This window comes from Alnus glutinosa, chromosome 2, assembly GCF_958979055.1.
Source record: "Alnus glutinosa chromosome 2, dhAlnGlut1.1, whole genome shotgun sequence".
NCBI lineage: Eukaryota > Viridiplantae > Streptophyta > Magnoliopsida > Fagales > Betulaceae > Alnus > Alnus glutinosa.
In genome coordinates, this window is record NC_084887.1 from 7,104,863 (window position 1) to 7,124,037 (window position 19,175).

Sequence of the window (19,175 nt, forward strand, 5' to 3'; positions counted from 1 at the left end):
CTAATATAAACTTTACCATATGTTCGGAATTGGCCACATGACAAAATTCATAAGCAAAGCCACAAAATCGATCCATACGTTCAAAACCAATCCAAGGCCCAATTCCATCATGTCATGCGTAGCAAGAAATCCATCCCAACAATAGTGAATTGCACCCCAAGACAGACAACCATGCTCAACCCCACTATGCCAGATACACTCCTGATTGAGGGGACGTGGGATGCTTAAACCTAGGCCATCGTGGGGAATAACCTTCCATTAGGCTGAAACGTAACGCTATAAAAGGTAAATCTCAGCAAGGTAAACTTAGTACACTAGATCTCTCTCAAACAATACTGACTTAAGCATAGTAGCTATCTATCGCCAGCACCCACCTACCTAAAGGCTCTAGTGCTCACATTCTTTCTTTTTTGCAGGTGTGAATTGATTCAGCAGTTGACACTAGAAACTGTTCTAACACCTAAAACCTAATATGCAGTGTATGCCACGGTTCACCAGTAATACCATCCAGATCCTTTAGCATATAAAGTCCAGGTCTTGGGGAATTTCTAAATATGCATATCTGACAAAAAAAAAAAAAAAGAATTGAACTCACATCAATCAGCAGAGTCCAGATCCATACAGTAAAAAAAAATACAACACCAATTTTTTTTTTTTTTTTCCCATTATCAATAGTTATGAATCAATTGGTTAGCAAATGTGCCAGGTGCATACATCCTTGTAGTTTAATGGACAATAGAGTGATCACGAATAACGAACCATAAGAATTTCTGAAGCTGATGGGAAGACCCTCTTTGGTAAGAGTTTTGGTTGTGAATGCTGGGTGTGTTAGTAGGGGCATTCGTCGGCAGCTTGTTCAGAATAGATTTCTCTTCTTCGGTTGTTATCCTGCAGATTAATATTCATCACCTTCATCATTCATAAGCCGAAATCACTGATCCATTTCCTAATCTCAGTCAGTCTTCATTGGATCCGCTGCCGTTGGGCTCCCTCCTTATCATGTCTATTAAGTCTTGGACAACTTCAGACATTGATGGCCTAAATTCCGGCTCAGACTGCAAATTATGCTTGAGGTTAGGAAATCAATTGGATTGGAGAGCATATCAATTTTACTAGGAGAGAAAAAATGTCACATATAATATAAGTTTAGCACTACAAGCTTATTCTATTTGAGCTTTTGAAGCATTCTATCTTGACCTGAGTGCACCTATAAATTATACTCAGGACCAGTGGTACCCCACTAGTAGAATATTCCATAACAGGTCTTAATAAGCATCTTATAGAAGTCAACATCGACTCAATAAGACTAAATTTACTTATTTAAAAAAAAAAGAGGAAGAAGTTAACATCAACTGTGCTCACCAAAACACACCGAGCAATAACGTCTGCAAAGTGTGACAAAGATTTGGTTGGGTATTTTCCATTGAGAGCAGGATCAACCATCCTTGACAATGCATCGATGTCATGAAGTTGGGTGATTGCCCATCTCGCTAGATATTGCTCCCCACGAATCCGTCTCCTGTACAAAAAGTTCAGGCCGTTGTAATTTACCGCAAAAAAGAAAGGTATCTTAAATACAATTTGGTTTTGCATATTTACCCGTCATAGGACATTCGACCTGTTAAAAGTTCTAACATAACCACTCCAAAGCTGTAAACATCACTCTTTTGAGTATAAATTCCTGACTCAAATTCTGGAGCTCCATAACTATAAGTAGCTAACAGACTTCCTGACAGCTGAAAATAAAGTAATTTAGACAGTTGTAGCGGCAATGACGATAATAATCCAGTAACTGTACCAAAATCAAACCAGAAGATAAGTTCCTAACAATATTTAAAACTAATGTTGGTTACTGTCCAATATATATACGTAGAAGCAACAAACTTCATACATCAGCATATGACTTACCTGACTTACAGAGCCTGATGCTATCAATGGAGCCAGACCAGAATCAGAGACACGAACCAAACGATCATCGTCAAGGAGAATATTGGAAGACTTAAAATTCCTGTGTATGACTGGTGGCTGGCAGACCTCATGCAAATACCTTCTCAAACAAAACGACAAAATCAGTACTAGAAATGGTGCATGCTTCCTTTAAAATATTCGTGCCAGAATAGAAATAGGATAACTCTCCCCCTCTCACCTCCTCTTATTCATTTCTATGCAGAATATAAATCAGTGTGCAATCTGAGAACAGCACTATCGAAGTTCCTTATTCTGTCAAATGTAAGACCAATATATCGCATCACACTTAATCCTACCTCTTTGACAAGAGGTGAACTGAATTTCTTACAGCTTATAATAAAGTGATTGGGTCACACATCTCAAATGGCCTTTTGTCCTTGATGATACCTCATATTCATTTATCATATTATATTTTTTATTTACCAAAATATTTTTGTTCAACCTTCTAGAAAAATTAGCTATAATTTTTTTAACTAATATAGAGTGTTTAAGGTTAATTTCTTAACTCATCTCCCAGTTGAGAGTATCATGTTTCAACATGTATGGAAGGCACTACCTGGATCCAATCTTGAAGGTGGACAAATTCCTAAATTATGGTACACAGTGACCACAGTTTTAAGATGCATATTGTAAACCCATTATAAGCTGCAAAGTTAACAAGTTGGACCGAAAATTTCCATCTGAATGGTTGCTTGACTTACTCTAAGGCCCTTGCAGCTCCAAGAGCCATCCGAATGCGGGCATTCCATGAAAGATTCCTTTTAAGCTCATCATTTGAGTGCAGTGCATCATGCAGCGTCCCATTACTGCAATACTCATATATCAGAAGCCTTTGACCATGCTCTGCACAGTAACCGTTAAGCTCAACAATATTGGCATGTCGGATTCCATCGATGTTGTTTACCAGTTCAAGAAACTCATCATCTTTCTGCCGACTGGAAGTTCTCTCGTGTAGTTTCTTGACTGCAAGTAGCTATAACAGCATCCAAAAGATCAAACGTCAATATCTGAAGCCATTCTATGCATAAAGCAACTGAAGAGAGAGAGAGAGAGAGAGAGAGGATCACTTATGCATAACTTAAGTTCATAACAATTTCATAGTTAATCTTTGCACAATCAATTTTACAGAGTTCCATAGAACTATGAACAGCAGAATTCACACTAACACGGAATAACACTCTTTGAAGAGGATGTCAAATTAGGCATCAGCCATGGTGAGGAATTTAGTTTTGATGACAATAAACATCGCAAACCTAATAAAAAAAAAAGGACTCAACAATCTTTCATCACCTTTGCCCTATATTGATAGCTGTTTTTACACAATTTAGAAAAGATGTAAGCAACTTTGTTGCTCACAGAATGTGAATGTTACTCAAAGAGTGAAATCCTTTTATTATAAGAAAAGGAATGCATCCTGAAATAAGACCAGTAAAAGCATCAAAGTTACCAAGAAAAACACACCCCCAACATCATTATGCAACTACAAGTCTACAATGCCAGAGGCAACTAAAAATTTATGTTTCCAAATGAGTTTCAAACTTTTTATACTGTCTATAATCTCAACAAGTACAGAAATCATCAAAGAGAAAAACTGATGAGATGGTAAGTTGAGTGAATCAAATGATTTTCTCACTGCTCCAGGGAAAGCTTATTTGAGATGATGACTAAAGAAGAGAAGTAACACAGATATTACCAAATAAATGCACCCATGCCTCCTATATTTTTGCCATTCTGATACAAGCTCAGTCATATCTTTCATTTATTATTTGGTTGATAGTAAGATTAATTGAAGGCTTAAAAGATTAAATTCTATATTCTGCCTAGTAAACTTATAAAAGGAAAAGTGCATACAAGAAGAATGCCAAAAACAATAAAATAGTTGAGAGAAACATAAACAAAGAAGATGAACACGGCACAACAATACTCCAAGGTAATGAGAACCCAAGAAAGGTTAATCCACCACAAAGTAGTTGCTATACATGGATTAAGTTCATAGTCATGAATGGTACCTTCCCATCAGGAAGCTGTGCCTTATACACATTCCCCAACATGCCTTCTCCTATAAGGTTTTCTGGAGAGAAGCTGTTTGTATATTGCTGAAGGGATGCAATGGTGAAAGACTTTGCATTAGTTGGGGGGTATAGAGTTCTGGTGGAAGGCTTCACTGTAGTTACTTCAGCAGGCAACTTTGGCTCTACAATGACCTTCTCAACAGGAGGTGGAGGAGGAGGTGGAGGAGGAGGGGGAGGGGGAGGGGGAGGGGGAGGAGGAATTGTATACGTATTAAATGTACTCATATCAATCTCATGATCCTCCCTCTTTGGTATTGTGCCCAGTTTTTGCACATTTCTCTCTTTCTCATCTTGTAGTTTTCGAACTGCTCCTACTCTTCTAGTCTCCATCTGATGATCCTCCTTTGGCCTCACAATTGCCCCTTTTTGTACTGCTCAAAGAACCTCAAGTCATTGATAAAAAGATTGAAATAAAATAAACAATATTGTAAGACATCATATGACTTGTAGTGAATTGATTTATAAACTAATAATAATATTTGTACCTTTCTCATTGTTTGGTTGAAATAAGGATCCATTGTCCCTAGGATTCTGTCTGTCGCCTTCATATGCACCTATTTGATACCGCTTGGAAAATCTGTCCTCATTTTCCCTTCGTCTGCTAAACTTTGGAATCAGGAGTACAAGTCCCAGTGCCAGAACAATAACTACAAAAAAACCTGCAACTGATATTCCAACCACCTGTTTAGTGGATAAAGATTTTTTCGATTTTCCAGAGTTTGATTCCTCTGTTGAAGATGGACCATCAGCCTGTTTTCCAGGTGTCTTTTGAGAATCTGGTGTCTTAAAAAATGGTGGTGCTGGACCCGCTGGTGGTGGTTTTAATGGGAATGTAGGCGGAGGAAGTGGGGCAGTGGTAGTATTGAATGGGTTTCCATCTTTTCTGCACAGCAAATTATCAATATTAGGAAACAGATGTGCAAACTGACAAATATAAACTACTTTGAATGCATTTCCTTTTTTGATAAGTACTTCAAATGTCTTTCCTCTTTTGTTAATAACAAAATATTGCAGAATTCAATCAACAATGAAGCCAGACATGATAAACTGCTAGCAAATATAATGCTCCAATGAAGGTAGCTATTTAATCTTTACACTCTTGATTGTCCTGAATGCTGCTCAGAAACCTGAATAGGAGATATGTTGGCATTGCTGACTTGCTGCATGGAAACCCATGCAAAATGCAAATTCGCAAGTCACTAGGAAATGACAGTTTGTGTCATTATCACCGACTCTCATACCTAGAAAAAATTCCTGCAGTCTACTGGCAGGCTCTGCCACTGTGATCTATGATATCAACATCAGGTATAGTTTTAAGCGGCATGAAAGAAATTAGTTCAGCTTTCATTTTGAGATGTCAAAAACTAAATAATGCTAACCCAATGTATTCATCACCTCATGACTTAACATGTATATTTTTTTAGGTTATTCGAGATTTACAGGCCATCTTTTTTAAAGGAAGCTCACACTGGTTGGTTTCTTTGCCAGTGACCGCACAATTCAGAAAAACATAGTATGCCCTACATCATTTTTCTCTTTTTCTTTTCCACTATCCTTACCTATTCCCCAGTGGTTGAGTCTCAAGGAACTTTGTCTATAAAGATAAGATAAAATTTTAAAGAGTTTCTGAAAATTCCTAAATTGGTGGAATGAGAAACATTCTTTGACATAAATCTTCTTTCCAACACAGGTCATATTTGATACCATAACCTCCATGAGAAGTGCATCATTTCAAATTTAAAATGAGAAAAGTAATCTATTTCAAATGGAAACAAACCAAATCATTCAAGGTTTCAGCCTCTTACCGGAAGTTTGCAATGCTTAGCAACTTCTCAGGTATTGGTCCAGAGAACTGGTTATTCTCTATATTCCTGTTAAACAAGAGGGGAAATAGACACAAGAAAATAAAAACATATAAGCCAATGAAATTCCACATGATTCTCAAATTATAAAACAGGAGAAAATAAGTTTTTCTTCTAAAAATTAAAACATGGTTGAGAACAGTACAAATCTCTGAGAGGCAGATCTTGTAAAACATCAAGGGTCCCGGACAGCTGATTGTTCTGCAAGCGTCTGACAACTATGAAGTTAGCATTCAATGCAAAGATAAAGGAAGCAAATGAATAACGGCATTACCAAGACAAAATACTCACAGGGTGGTCAGAGAAGACAAATTTTCTACAGAAGGAGGTAGTTTCCCACTCAAATTGTTACTGGACAAATCTCTGCACAAAGGTAAGTGGCAGTCAAAATGAGATGTGTAGTCTATAAAAGTTAATCTGGACATGAAGGATTGCAAAATACAAAAATGAGATCCTACAGATTGATCAACCCAATCAGGGATTGAAAGGCATCCGGTATTTCTCCAGATAAATGATTTTCATTGAGAGACCTGAAAGGCAAAAACAAATAGACCTTACAGGATAGTTACATGAAAATTGGGATGGCTCCAAGGAGGAACCAGTCAAACATAAAATTCGAGAAGGGAAAAGCTTACATGGCTGACAGTTGAGTTAAAGAGGATAAAGATGTCGGGATACTTCCAGTGAACTGGTTAGCTGAAAGGAAACTACCAAAGGTAAAGACTATTATATCCTTTGCACAAAATGACAGAACAGGTATATACACTCAAGTTTCATAGGCTAATATTATATAGGCAGAGTATAATACTGTAAATCTGATAAAGAGTAATACATACAAGTTTTGCATGGTAGCAGGCAAATTGGATGGAATACTCCCTCCAATGCGGTTGTTGCTTAGATCTCTGCCAACAAAACAATTGGACCAACGTTAATGACATTACCCCCACAAATGCAAGAGAAAGATGACTACCTAATGTCTATAACATCCCATATAATATGAACATAAAGTAAGAATTCTTTCCTTCCCTGTTTATGTCTAATATCCTGTGCATGGTGTTAGAATATTACATAAATGAGTAAATTCACCATTTTCATATCAGCTTAAACTTTAGGGATATGTGGTGATTTAACATGGTATCAAAGCTCTTGAGTTTGAACCCGGACTCCACAATTTTTAAGCCTCATTTCAATTAAATATTCTACATGTTGGACTTTACTTGTTGAGGAGGACATTGAGTCGAGAAGCAGCATTGGAAATATTGATTAAATTTATTATTTCCTATTAGCTTAAGTTTTTACAATAAGTGGTGATTTAACATATGGAACGAATCAACAAGTTTGTTGATTGCAAATGATGGAAAATTCAAAATCAGACATCATGATGTTCCAACAGTTCAATGAAGAATAGGAAACAAGAACACATGACATCCCAACATAGCAATTATAGATGATATGTTACAAGTTAATTATCTTTGGCAAGATGTCTAAACTATCTATTTATGTCAAACTATTTAGAGACTTCAAAGATTGGATTCATTTTCTTTTACTTCCCAAAAACCCTATGTATCCAACCCAATCCCTCATGTAGTCCCCCTGTTGTCTCTTGTTGTCGGTAAGCTCCCAATCACAAGCATTATGTGGTCGCTCTGCTTGTTATCACCTAAAACAAGACATGGCAAGGGACTCTAATGATGAGAAGAAGAAATGAAATCTAGCACATATTGAGACAACTTCTGATCAGTCCAACCAACATAACATTTCAAAGAAGGAAGACGTTGCAGATAAGAGATCAACAACTCAAACACAAGATAACGATTGCAGAGTTTTAGATAAAGATAAGATTATGTAAATCTACATTTGAATCTTGTAAATGATGTCATACTGTACAGCTTCAGTTATATATACGAGTAGCAGCTCCCATTGATGAGTATGGGAAGCATATTCAACAATCCTAATCTTAAACTCTTTAGCACGCATCCACAAGTATAATACATTATTAACAGAACGTGTGTGCTTGTCTGGGGACACACGAACAGAGAGAGAGAGAGAGAGAGAGAGAGAAAGAGAGAGAGTACCACTTACATTACTTCTATAGAAGCAAACATTCGCAAGGTATCACCAAGTTCTCCTCCCAAATTGCCGGCATTAAGAACACTGTAAACCCACATATCCATATGAGAGCCTGACATTTAACCATGTTTAGAGGACCTATGGATGTACATAGTCAGGAAAAAGGGTTACCGTACATTCTTATTATCTCTGTATTGTTACACACCACACCTTGCCATGCTTCACCACACGGGTCTCCTCCAGCAGCAACCCAACCAGGAAGAACAGGGTTGCCCAGTGCAACATATAGGTTATTAATTGCAGCAACTGGTTCAACAGAATAAACACATAATAATGTTGGTTCGCATTGACAGACACAATTATAAAGTATAAACACAAAACACAGAGTCGCAGACAATTCTTCTTCATCATCTTTCTTTTTCTTTTCTTTTTTTGGTCCAGAAGCTGGGCTACACATTTTGGGTGGCCCCCCCACCCTAAACGTCCCAACACTAATGAAGGCGGGATTTGACCTTCTGACACCAAGAAAAAATACCAGCAGCTGAAAACTTCGACTGCCAAACACTTGAGCATTACTATTATTGAAAATAGACAACAAAAAGAAAGATTTCCTACTGAAGGGTTTTCCAGATAGGTAGATCATCTCCAGAAAACAGAAATAAAAATGAAATAAATTAATGGGTATTGTTTGGTTGTCATTTAAGTATGGGAAAGAGATAAGTAAAATATAATTCTAAATCATAGACTCAATAATTGCCATCCCAGAAAACAAAAACCTTGACTCAGGTGAGCTAAATAGAGGTATTTGCAAAACTCTCGGTGAACTTATACAATCAAAGAACTTAAAAGTCAGCATAAAACATAATATTTATGACTTTGGTTTCTATTTAATTTCCCACATTTTCTCAGCAACCAAACAGACAAAAGAATCATAATGCTGAAGCATACCCAGAAAACACAAGCTAAAGAGCCCTTAGTCCTTACCATCACTTGGATTAGTCACTGCACGCGAAACCCGCACGGCACAGATCAACAAGAACCACAACAAAAACTGTGCATAGATCTTCAAATTCTTGGACTTCATAGCAGATCTCTTCCCACCCATTGATCCCACACTGAACCTCATTCCTCAATTCACTCGTTTCCCACAAAACATATATCCTCCAATCTGCAAACCAACCGACAAGCAAAAATAAAACTCCAGTCACTATTAATCTTAAAAAAAGAAAGAAAGAAAAAAAAAAAAAAAAAAAAAAAAGAAGAAGAAAAAAACTCCACAGTCACTGATCTTATCACAGCCCAGCAACCCAGAACAGCCACAACCCAAATTGCAAAAACCGAAAACAAAAAACACCCATAATTCTGTAGAAACACACCCACATGCCACATACAAACATAAATTCACGTACACACAGAACCCAAAAATACAAACGAACCAAACTTACAAAAAAGCAGGAATTTTGGCAAATGCTGAAGAAAATGAAGTGAGTGAAGCGACAAAAGTGGAACAAAACTCACAAACCAAAAAGAGTGAAGAATTTTTAATGTGACTTGGGAAAGACTTCGTTGCTAAGATTCAGTGACTATGATGACAAAGTGGGCTACGTAAGCAAACATTACGTTACCAATCAGAAAACATGAAAATTGTATTAATTCGGAGAAACCTAACCTTTGGAAAGAGCTGAACCAAAAAAAAAAAAAAAAAAAAAGGGAAAAGGAGACGTAGAAAGGTACAGCGGGAGGTTTCTGTGAAACTCTCTCTCACTCTTTTCTCTTTGTTTCTTTGCTTCTTTATCTCTCTCTCTCTCTCTCTGAACTGTTTCTCTCTCTACTAAACTAAGTTAAGAACAGTGTGTGTGTGCGCGCGTGTAATAAGTCTTACATGGATCCGGCTACTATGCTCTGCGGTACTTTTTTTCTACCGCTGAGATTGATATGGGAAAGTAAGAGTCTAACTATGGTAGAAAATGCCACGGCTACTCTTTAATCCTCCTTTATTCATGGCGATCTCCGGCCGAGCGGTCAGGCGAAGGACTTTGGGGTTTGGTTCGAGCTTGGGAAAGATGTGGGTCGAGGGCATTTTGGTCTTTTTTCTACCGCATAGTTGCCGAATCGGTCTTACATATCCTCTCCTTGGACATCCTGTCAGAAAACTGAAATGCCTGTTACGCGCTCTGTTTAGGCGCGTGTAATAGAATCCTGTCTTATCCTTCTATTTTTAATTATCTTTTCTACGACATAAAAAGTCTTCATCTTTAATTATGTTGGGTAGAGAAGGGGTAATTTTTTTTCAGAAATGGTTCATTGTATTCTCTTATGAATCTTCACTTGACCTAAAAATGAGAAGGATTATATTCGATGAATATGTTGCCACGTCATTATACGAAACAAAACAAATTACGGACCATATACTTCCTCTCAATTTCACTGTTTTAAGGCATATCAAATCAGATCAATAAATATAGATCTCTGCATACATTGGTTGACATTACGTGTTTTAAATGATTTTTTATGTCAGTCATCTAAAAAAAAATATAAAAAAAAATCACTTAAAACACTACAGATGCAAAATAAGGTGCAGAGTAACATTATTATGTACGGAAACAAGGATATTTTTTTAAAAAAAAATGAGATATGCTACACTTCATTATCTTATACATCTCTTGTTTATGTACAAGAAAATGTAACCAAGCCCTTCTCTAATTATTTTTTTTAATTAGAAAATTTTTGTACATTCAGGCATGGGTATTTTTGTAAATTTTGTTAAATTCTGACTAATACCTAAATCTTGACAATTTTTTTCTCAAAAAAAAAAAAAAAAAAAGGTATTTATGAATTTTTTGACAGGATTTAAAGGAAAATTTGAACGGATGATTGAAATTGAAAAAAATTGAAACATCAAGGGTCATAAAGTTTGAGTACCTTTTTACAAAAGTTATGAAAAATCAATAGTTATAAATGAAATTCTCTCTTAAAATTTTAATTGACATGCCATCATATACACCTCTAATTAATAGATGCAATAAAATAAAATCTAGACCGTAAAAAGGAGAAGATCTTAATCTCATAGTTGCCATAAAGCAAAATATATATCATTAAATCTGTAAAATTTAGTACAAACCATTAAGTGAATACTTTTTATTTCATTTGAAATTGAAAGAATATAATAAGATTTGTTTCTATGAATAGTATTACTCTTTTATTTTATAATTAGTAAACAAGATTTATCTTGGTTACTATCAAATTTAATCAATTAGTATACAGTTAGGACTGATGCTATTTAAATGGTGAAGCATACATTTATAAGAAGGTAAAAATTCATAAATACTTTTTATTTTTATAAATTTTAATTTATTTCTAAACAGTCCAAAAATTTAATCACATTATCTATTATGGTACATAGGGAATATACCATATTAAATCAAGTACTTATCCTATATTGAGTTTTACTACAAATTACAAATATATCTCATATTTATTATGGGAAATTGGGAATCTCACTTTTACGAGTGGGGGACACCAATTGAGATTACTTATAAATAAAAATGACATAAATTTTTTATAAATTGATTTGTATGAAATTTCATACAATTCATCTATGAGATTGATATGCGTTCTTTTGACATAAATTTCCTATAAACAGGTTTGTAGGAAATTTCATACAAATAATATTAATAAAAAAAAATGTGTTTCTCACATGTTTAAAGAACACATATCATTCTTATATGTAGGTTGTATGGAATTTCCTCCAAACCAGTTTGTAATAAATTTATGTCCGTGTCCCTTAGCAAGTGAGAAGCACATGTTGTTTTAATAGCTTCCGCTTTTTGCATGCTTTTTTAATAGCATTAATAAAAAAAAAATGTGATTCTCACATGTTTAAATGACGCATGTCACTTTTATATGTGGGTTGTATGAAATTTCCTACAAATCGGTTTGTTGAAAATTTCTGTCCAAATAAAAATTAAGAAGAAATTCAATTAAGGGTATCGAACTTTCACCATTTTTTAAAGAAGGTACTTGAACTTCAAAACATTCCAATTTATGGTATCTATTTTTCGAAAAGTTTTAGTTAGAGGTTATCCGTTAGGATTTTCCGTTAAATCCTATTAAAATTTTCAAAATACCCTTGTATTTTTTTTTTTTTTTAAAAAAGAAAATTATATTTTTAAAGATTCAGATATGGGTATTTTTACAAATTCTATTAAATTCTCCAACACCTAAATCCTATAAAAAAATTTTCCTAAAAAAAAATAAGGGTATTTTGGAAATTTTAATAAGATTTAACGAAAAATCCTAATTAATGACCCCTAATTGAGATTTTTCAAAAAATTAAGATATTTTGAAATTCAAGTATCTTCTTTTCAAAATAGGGAAAATTCGATACCTTTAAGTGGAGTTCTCTCTAAAAATTATAATTTTGGCCTTTTAAAGTTACAGTAAAAATTAGTATTATTTAGTAGATTGCTATACGACTGTCATATAATTAGAATGAGTAATGAAAATCAGTCAATTTAGATTTCAAATTTACTCCATTTATATTATCATGTAATGTAATATAGTAGCATAATAGCATTGTTTTGTCAAGAAAAAAAAAAAGAAAAAAGAAAAAAGAAAGAGGATATTTGGGTGGAAAGTGTTGTCCACGTGCGTCTAATGCGCCTAATAATGTAACTGCATAAAAAAGAAATTCAATTTATTGTAAGTTGTAACCAACTGTAACTCCGTCAATAATAGCCGCCAGTTTGTCTATGGGCTTCACGTGGTCAGTCGAATTGTCGTTAACGTATTGCCGGGTTTTTTTTTCTTTTTTTTTTTTTTTGTCTCAGCCCTTTTTTTCTTCACGAATGCTAGAACATCTTTGTGTTGTCTTAATATTATTTTTAGAATGGCATAAATGTAATTAAAAAATTATATCTATATTCTTTTGGATGGTATAATTATAATTTTTTAATTAAAAAAATTACATTTATGCCATTCTAGGAGAACACCATAAGAACACAAGAAGATACTCTAGTATTCATTTTTTTTTTTCTTTTTGATAATAAGTCTGAGCTTAATGAAATGCAAAGAAATTATTTATTTTGTTTACTTATTTATTTATTTATTTTTAACCGGATTAATATGCTTTATGTTTTTCTATTAAATAAAAACCATACTATGTCATTAATTAATTGTTATTTGTGAGATAAATAGTTTTTTTTTTTCTTTTTTTTTTCTTTTTTTCTCTAGCGTAGTTCTTTGTTATTAGATAGTCTATAGTAGATATCTATAGACTATCTAATAATCACTGTTGAGCTCTTATCTTACCACCTCCAGGTTCCCTCATCATCGTTTCATTATGCGGGTGGCCAAAAAAGGTGGTTCGCCCACCCTTAAAGGTAGTTCACCCACCGTACATGAGAAGACAATGATGAAGGAGGTTACGGGATGGGAGCTCAATGGTAGTAGGGGAGGTAGCAAAGGAGCGAAGAGAGGGGCAGTGGTGGGAGGAGAGGTGACTCAAAAGCATATTTTTTCTTTTTTACATGATAGATGATGTGATAATTTTTTTGCCATTTATTTTAAATAAACAACCATATTAGAGTTATTGCATCTCTTACAATAACATAGGGGTATTGCATCTTGTGAATTTGAGGGGATGTTATAATATAAGATTTTTTTAAATTAATTTGATATATTTTTCGTGAATTTGAGGGGATGTTAGAATATAATATTTTCTATATTAATTTGACATATTCTCTTTAATTGAACATTTTACCCTTTAGGTTTGATATTATAATTGTATTTTCTTCGCTTACTACAGTTTTCTTTTAAATAAAGATTTTTGTATAATAAACAAACCAATGAATAAGAGTGAAAGAGTAATATATAACCCCAAAGGCTCTTACTCCTTCCCTAATGGTGGGATATTAATTTCCTATGGATTGGGTTATATGAATTTTTTGTTTTTTCAATTTAGTCTCTAAAAATAACACGTGTCTTTTGAGCATATATATGAGAAACACATTTATTATTATTATTATTATTATTAATGCTATTAAAAAGCATGTGAAAAACACACACTACTAAAAAAAAAGATGTATTTCGACTACTTATAAGATCTACCTGACTGGATAAGTGGTCGGACAGCCAAATTTTTATTTATTCAAATGAGTTCTATAAATAGTCTCTCAAAATCATCTGTTTGATTTCTTTTAAATTCTAACAAATAATTGTAAATTTATAAAATTTTGGAATTATAAAAGAAATTAAAAATTCAAAAAAAAAAGGCGAAAAATAAGTGGAGCCTGATTTTTAAGGTGAGAAAGAATGGATAAGAATAAACCCTCCAAGTGCTCGTTTGGGTAAGGACCGCCGAGCGAATTTTGTCACCAGGTGGAGATGGAGACCGAGGAAAAATATCCGGGAGAGAAAAAGCTGCTTTTGAAAAAGCTAGAAATTTATTTCTCTCTTTCAACGGACAGGAAGAAAGTCATTTTCTTTTTTCTAAGCAAAGAAGAAAGTCATATAAAAATACGAAAAATTGTCTTGAAAGGGTAGCGGTCTTTATCGGTCATTCCCATCCATCAGGGAATCTATCTGATGGTTACCGACCAAATCTACCCCTAGTTACTACTTTTTTTTCTTTTTTTTTTTGTTTTTTTAAGTAGAATTTCATTAAAAGAACAAAGCAAAAATACAACCAAAGTTCAAATAAAAAAAAAAGGAATGTTGATCTTTGCCACTACAAATGGGAAAAGAGGGAGAGGGTGAGAAATAAGTGGAAATGCAGCCAGAGTGAACATTAGCCGCGGCCCAATAAGCCACATTATGGGCGCAGAAGTTTGCACTTCTGTGAACTTTCCGAACTTTCCAAATTGAAGAGGACGGAATGATTGAAAATGAGTCAGAAATTAAATCAGCAATTTTCCAATCAAGGATCTGTGAGGGGTCTTGTAAAGCTAAGATTACTGTAATAGAATCATCTTCCAAAGAAAAATTTCGAAGATCGAGAGAGACCGCCAAGGAGGCTGCAAGTCTAGCAGCAAGGGCTTCACCATAAACTGGATCACATAGAGGGCTGATCTGAGATAAAGCCTTAACAATACGTCCATGGGAGTTACGACAAACTGCTGCTTGAGCAGAAAATGTTCTCCTAATCGCTGTATCAAAATTTACATATAATCATGCTATTTTAATTACATATAATCATGCTATTTTTATTTTTATTTTTTTCTTTTTTCTTTGGGCTGAATTTATTAAAGTTCAACCCATCTGTCTTAAAATGAATCCAATTTTTTTTTTTTTTTTTTAAAAAAAAGTCTTAAAATAGTTTCGACATGAAAAACTGTTTCCGAGTAGGTAAATGATGTTTTAGGGTGCGTTTGTGATTACGATCTCATAAAGAAAAAGTATAATTTTAAATCAAATTGCAAAAAATGAACCGTTTGAAAACTGCGTTTTTAAAAAATTGCTATTTGAAAAACGCAGAAAAATGTTTATTCAAATCACAGTCAATGTGGTGCTTTTTGAAAACGCAATATTTTAAAAGGCTAACCTGCAATTTTAAAGGTCAAACTGCGATTTTTAAAAACGCAGTTAGATTTTGCCAAACGCTTAACTGCGTTTTTAAAAATCACTTTTTTTAAATCGCACATTTTAAAATCGCAAACTCAAACAGACCCTTAACATGACGGCCAGTGGCCCACAATTTGCTTTTGTAATAATAATACGTACTACTTACAAATAATAATAATAATAGTAGGTACTATTCTAAGTCTATGAATTCTAATATTTTAAAAAACTAAGACGTGCCAAAACGAAAAGCTTAAAAGTGGCACAAAAAAGTTTGAAAAACACTAAAAGAGACCCATTACTTAAAAAGCGGTTAGTGATTTATAACTGGCATCCAATACGGTATAATAGCCGGTTCCTGTTACTTAAAAAAAATAATTATCTAAAGCAGGTGCGGTTAAGAAAAAATAACCGCAACAACAACTGCTTATATATCTCTAATCATGGGTACACACTCAGCAAAAAGCCACTAGTGATAGCTCACACCCTCACATTTGCTCTCTTGATATGGGTAGCTGTCGCGAGATGGACTCTATCAATTCCACTAGAAAATTGAAATGAAGAGGGTAGTTGTAGGCATGATCCACCATTTATAGCCAAAAATATATATATATATATATATATAATAATAATAAATTATTGAGGGATCAAAGTATAAGTGGAAATATAATTAATTTGAGAGGGTATTTGTGGCAATGAAAGAAAACACAGACAGCAACCTCCTAATTAAGCTTAGTCATGATATCGTAGGTTATGTCACTCTCATGAAAAACTTTGGACATTTAAATAACAAGCCTAAACTAAATAAATCTTCTTTCATTTTCTCAAAACGTGACCCAACCGAAAATCAAACTGGTTTTCTCCAAATCATGTTTTAAGGGATATATATATATATAAATGGTGGAGTCCCACACTACCTTGGATTCTTAATTTCTTTTTGTTGGCTGTGACGCAGAAGCTAAGTTGCTTCGCCTGTAAAAAGAAACCGAGAAAGACCCAATAATCAAGTGCCACGTACTAACGTATAGCTTTGCCAAAGAAAGGGTTACTGATAAAACACTCACTTTTCCTTTTCTAAAGGCAGGCTATAAGGCGAAAGATATAAAGTTATGCATATAAGGGCATGTTAATCTTCGAGTCGTAGCTCAATCGGTTGGGACTACGTCTTATGAAACAGAGGTCACTAGTTTCAATCCCCCTCTTGTGTGGACATGTCAAAAAAAAAAAAGCCATGTTAACTGATGTTTTATTTATTTATTATTATATTTTATTATTTTTGAAAAATATGTTTGAGTTGATTTTTGAAATTAAAATTCTATTCAAGTTTTATAAAAAAAAAAAAATTCAATTTTGTCTCAAGTTTTTTAAACTATTCAAACATAATTTTAAAAAACAAATTTTATCGGTATTCGAAATTATGAATATAGTAAAAAATAATACAGTACAAAAAAAATTGCACACCCAAACCAGCCATAAGTTTCTTTTCATTCCGTTTTTAAAAGTGTTTTTTTTTTTTTTTTTTTTTTCATTTGCAAAGTGTTATTGGTTATGTATCTTTTAAGCAAGTAAAAATATATATTTTTTTTATTAATACCGTTAAAAAATGACAAAAATTTCTTAGAAATTGGGTTGTAAGAACATTTTTTCAATTCAATTTCTAAAAGTATCATGTGTCCCTTACTATGTGAGAAGAACATATTTTTTTAATAACATTAATAAAAAACTTCACTAAAATATATATATATATATATATATATATACACATATGACACTTTTAGAGTTTGGGTTTGAAGAATTTCTACAACCCAATTCATAATAAATTTATATCGTTAAAAGAATATGCGAGTAGCAAGTGTTATTAAAAAAAATGTGTTAAGAAACACATTATACTTTTATAGACAGTAACTTCAAATCAATTCGAGATAAATTTTTATCCTTAAGTTATAAAAAAAAAAAAAAAAAAAAAAAAAAAAAAAAATGATAAACCCAATGAACTCTAGGATTCTCTCCCCTAGAATATGGATAGGAACTCCTTGATGTCACGTCAAATATAAAGAATTCATATTGCTTAGCCAATCGATTGGGATGGAGTCCAAGTAAATATAAGGTTCTGACGTAAAGTAAAGCTCAGGGGAAAGTACATAGATGTTGATCAAACTATTATTCAGATGTTAACGTGTCTTTCAAATTATTGGTTGTGTAAATGCCTTTTTTTAATTATTAAACAATATCAATATTTTTTTTTAATGATAAAAATATCATTCTTAAAATTATATAAAAATAAAACAAAAAACAAGAATTATTTAAAAAATAAATAAAATTTAGAAGAAAAAAACTAAAAACTAAAAATAAACAAGCAAATTTAAAAAAAGAAAAAAGAAAAAAAAACCAAGGTTTTTCATTTTTTTTTTTAAAGATTTTGTTTTATATAATTTTCGGTTTGGATAGCCCCTTCAATTTTTATTTTTCTCGTTTTTTTTTTTTTAAGTGCTAAGATATGTGAATATTTCATTATATTGGACTCGTTTGACAATGTTTTTTAAATAATATTTTTTATTGAAAAAGCGTTCTCATGTGACATAAATGTGAAATTAATTTTGAATGTTTTTGTGAGTATTTTGTGATTGAAATTGTTTGTTAATATTTTTATTTATTTTTTGCTTAAAAGCAAAAAAGCTCCCCAAAATACGTTGTCAAACGAGGCAGCAACTATCTCAAATCGATGCGTATTCAAATAAGTCTAAAGGCCCGAAGCCCAAAACCTAATCAAATTATAGGCCCACTATCATAATAGCCCAAAAAAGGGTTGTAGAGCCTCAAATACCTTCCTCTCCAAACTAAGGTAGGTATCCCTTATATCTTCTCGAAGCAACAAAATTACTGATTTAACCGTTGAAGGCTCTCTCGCTCGCCTCATGCCAGCGCCACTTAAGTGATTCTCTCTTTATTTTGTAGGTGACCAGCATGCCAATTCAGGCGTGCAAAATTTGATATCATTGTTAATAAAATATAGGAGTTATTTTAATATTTATATTTATATTTTATTTTTATAGGATTTTTTAAGAGACACTGTATTTCTAGAGAGAGAATCTAAGACAGGTTTAGATTTTAGAGCAAAGGAAGAGGCACATGAAAAGGCTGTTTGGTATTTAATATTAGAGAGCCACATATATGAATCCGGTTGGTGTAATCCTGAGGAATCCATGCTTTTTGTCTCCAACTATAAAAATCCTGAGTTCTGGACCAAACATGCCGGGACCGCAGTGTTCCATTGACTTATAGATATTGGTCAGTAGGTATAGCCATTGGTTTTTTTCATTCATATCAAACCTAACCAACTCTTAATTAGTCTCTGTCATATTTTTCAAGGTTATATAAATGGGATCCAAGTAACTCCGGTCCGAACAGAATGTCTCACAGAACTCGACTCGTTAGAATTGGAACACGTGTCTCTCGTGTCATGTTATAATACATGTATTTCAATCAAACTAAACCTGAATCCAAGCCAATTCTAGGCTATGGCTCAAGAGCTCTCGTGGTTTTTCGCCGTCTAGGCTTCTCTTGTAATTGGTAATCAGCGGGTAGGTGTTATTACGGAGCACAAAGAGAGCTACCTTTGAGTGTGAACTCAAATGGGTTTTTCCGC

The 19,175-nt window shown here is 33.5% G+C and overlaps 1 protein-coding gene across 4 annotated transcripts; it reads right to left on the bottom strand.

The window, feature by feature from the left end:
• Window positions 1-490: 490 nt before the first annotated feature.
• LOC133860835 (protein STRUBBELIG-RECEPTOR FAMILY 3-like) lies at window positions 491-10,040 on the bottom strand. Of its 4 annotated transcripts, none has more exons than XM_062296460.1 (17): window positions 9,855-10,035; window positions 8,957-9,140; window positions 8,149-8,278; window positions 7,985-8,056; window positions 6,739-6,804; window positions 6,538-6,609; window positions 6,361-6,432; window positions 6,194-6,265; window positions 6,048-6,113; window positions 5,846-5,911; window positions 4,526-4,923; window positions 3,978-4,411; window positions 2,670-2,941; window positions 1,909-2,047; window positions 1,600-1,736; window positions 1,363-1,519; window positions 491-1,055 (listed from the first exon to the last, which is right to left on the bottom strand). In XM_062296460.1, the coding sequence occupies exons 2-17, from the start codon at window positions 9,096-9,098 to the stop codon at window positions 957-959; spliced, it is 2,394 nt and encodes a 797-aa protein (XP_062152444.1). In that variant the 5' UTR covers window positions 9,099-9,140; window positions 9,855-10,035; the 3' UTR covers window positions 491-956. The 4 variants fall into 4 exon arrangements, with proteins under 4 accessions (XP_062152444.1, XP_062152447.1, XP_062152446.1 ...); XM_062296463.1 differs by lacking the exon at window positions 9,855-10,035 and adding an exon at window positions 9,642-9,794; XM_062296462.1 differs by lacking the exon at window positions 9,855-10,035 and adding an exon at window positions 9,418-9,552.
• Between the last annotated feature and the right edge of the window lie 9,135 nt (window positions 10,041-19,175).

Bases quoted from the DNA above. Each gene is read 5' to 3' on its own strand.
- LOC133860835 (XM_062296460.1), bottom strand. From the start codon at position 9,098: ATGAGGTTCAGTGTGGGATCAATGGGTGGGAAGAGATCTGCTATGAAG. The intron at 5,912-6,047 runs GTACTGTTCTCA...CTTGTTTAACAG, and splicing joins GATCTGCCTCTCAGAGATTT to GAATATAGAGAATAACCAGT. The intron at 2,942-3,977 runs GTACCATTCATG...ATGCTGTTATAG, and splicing joins CACAGCTTCCTGATGGGAAG to CTACTTGCAGTCAAGAAACT.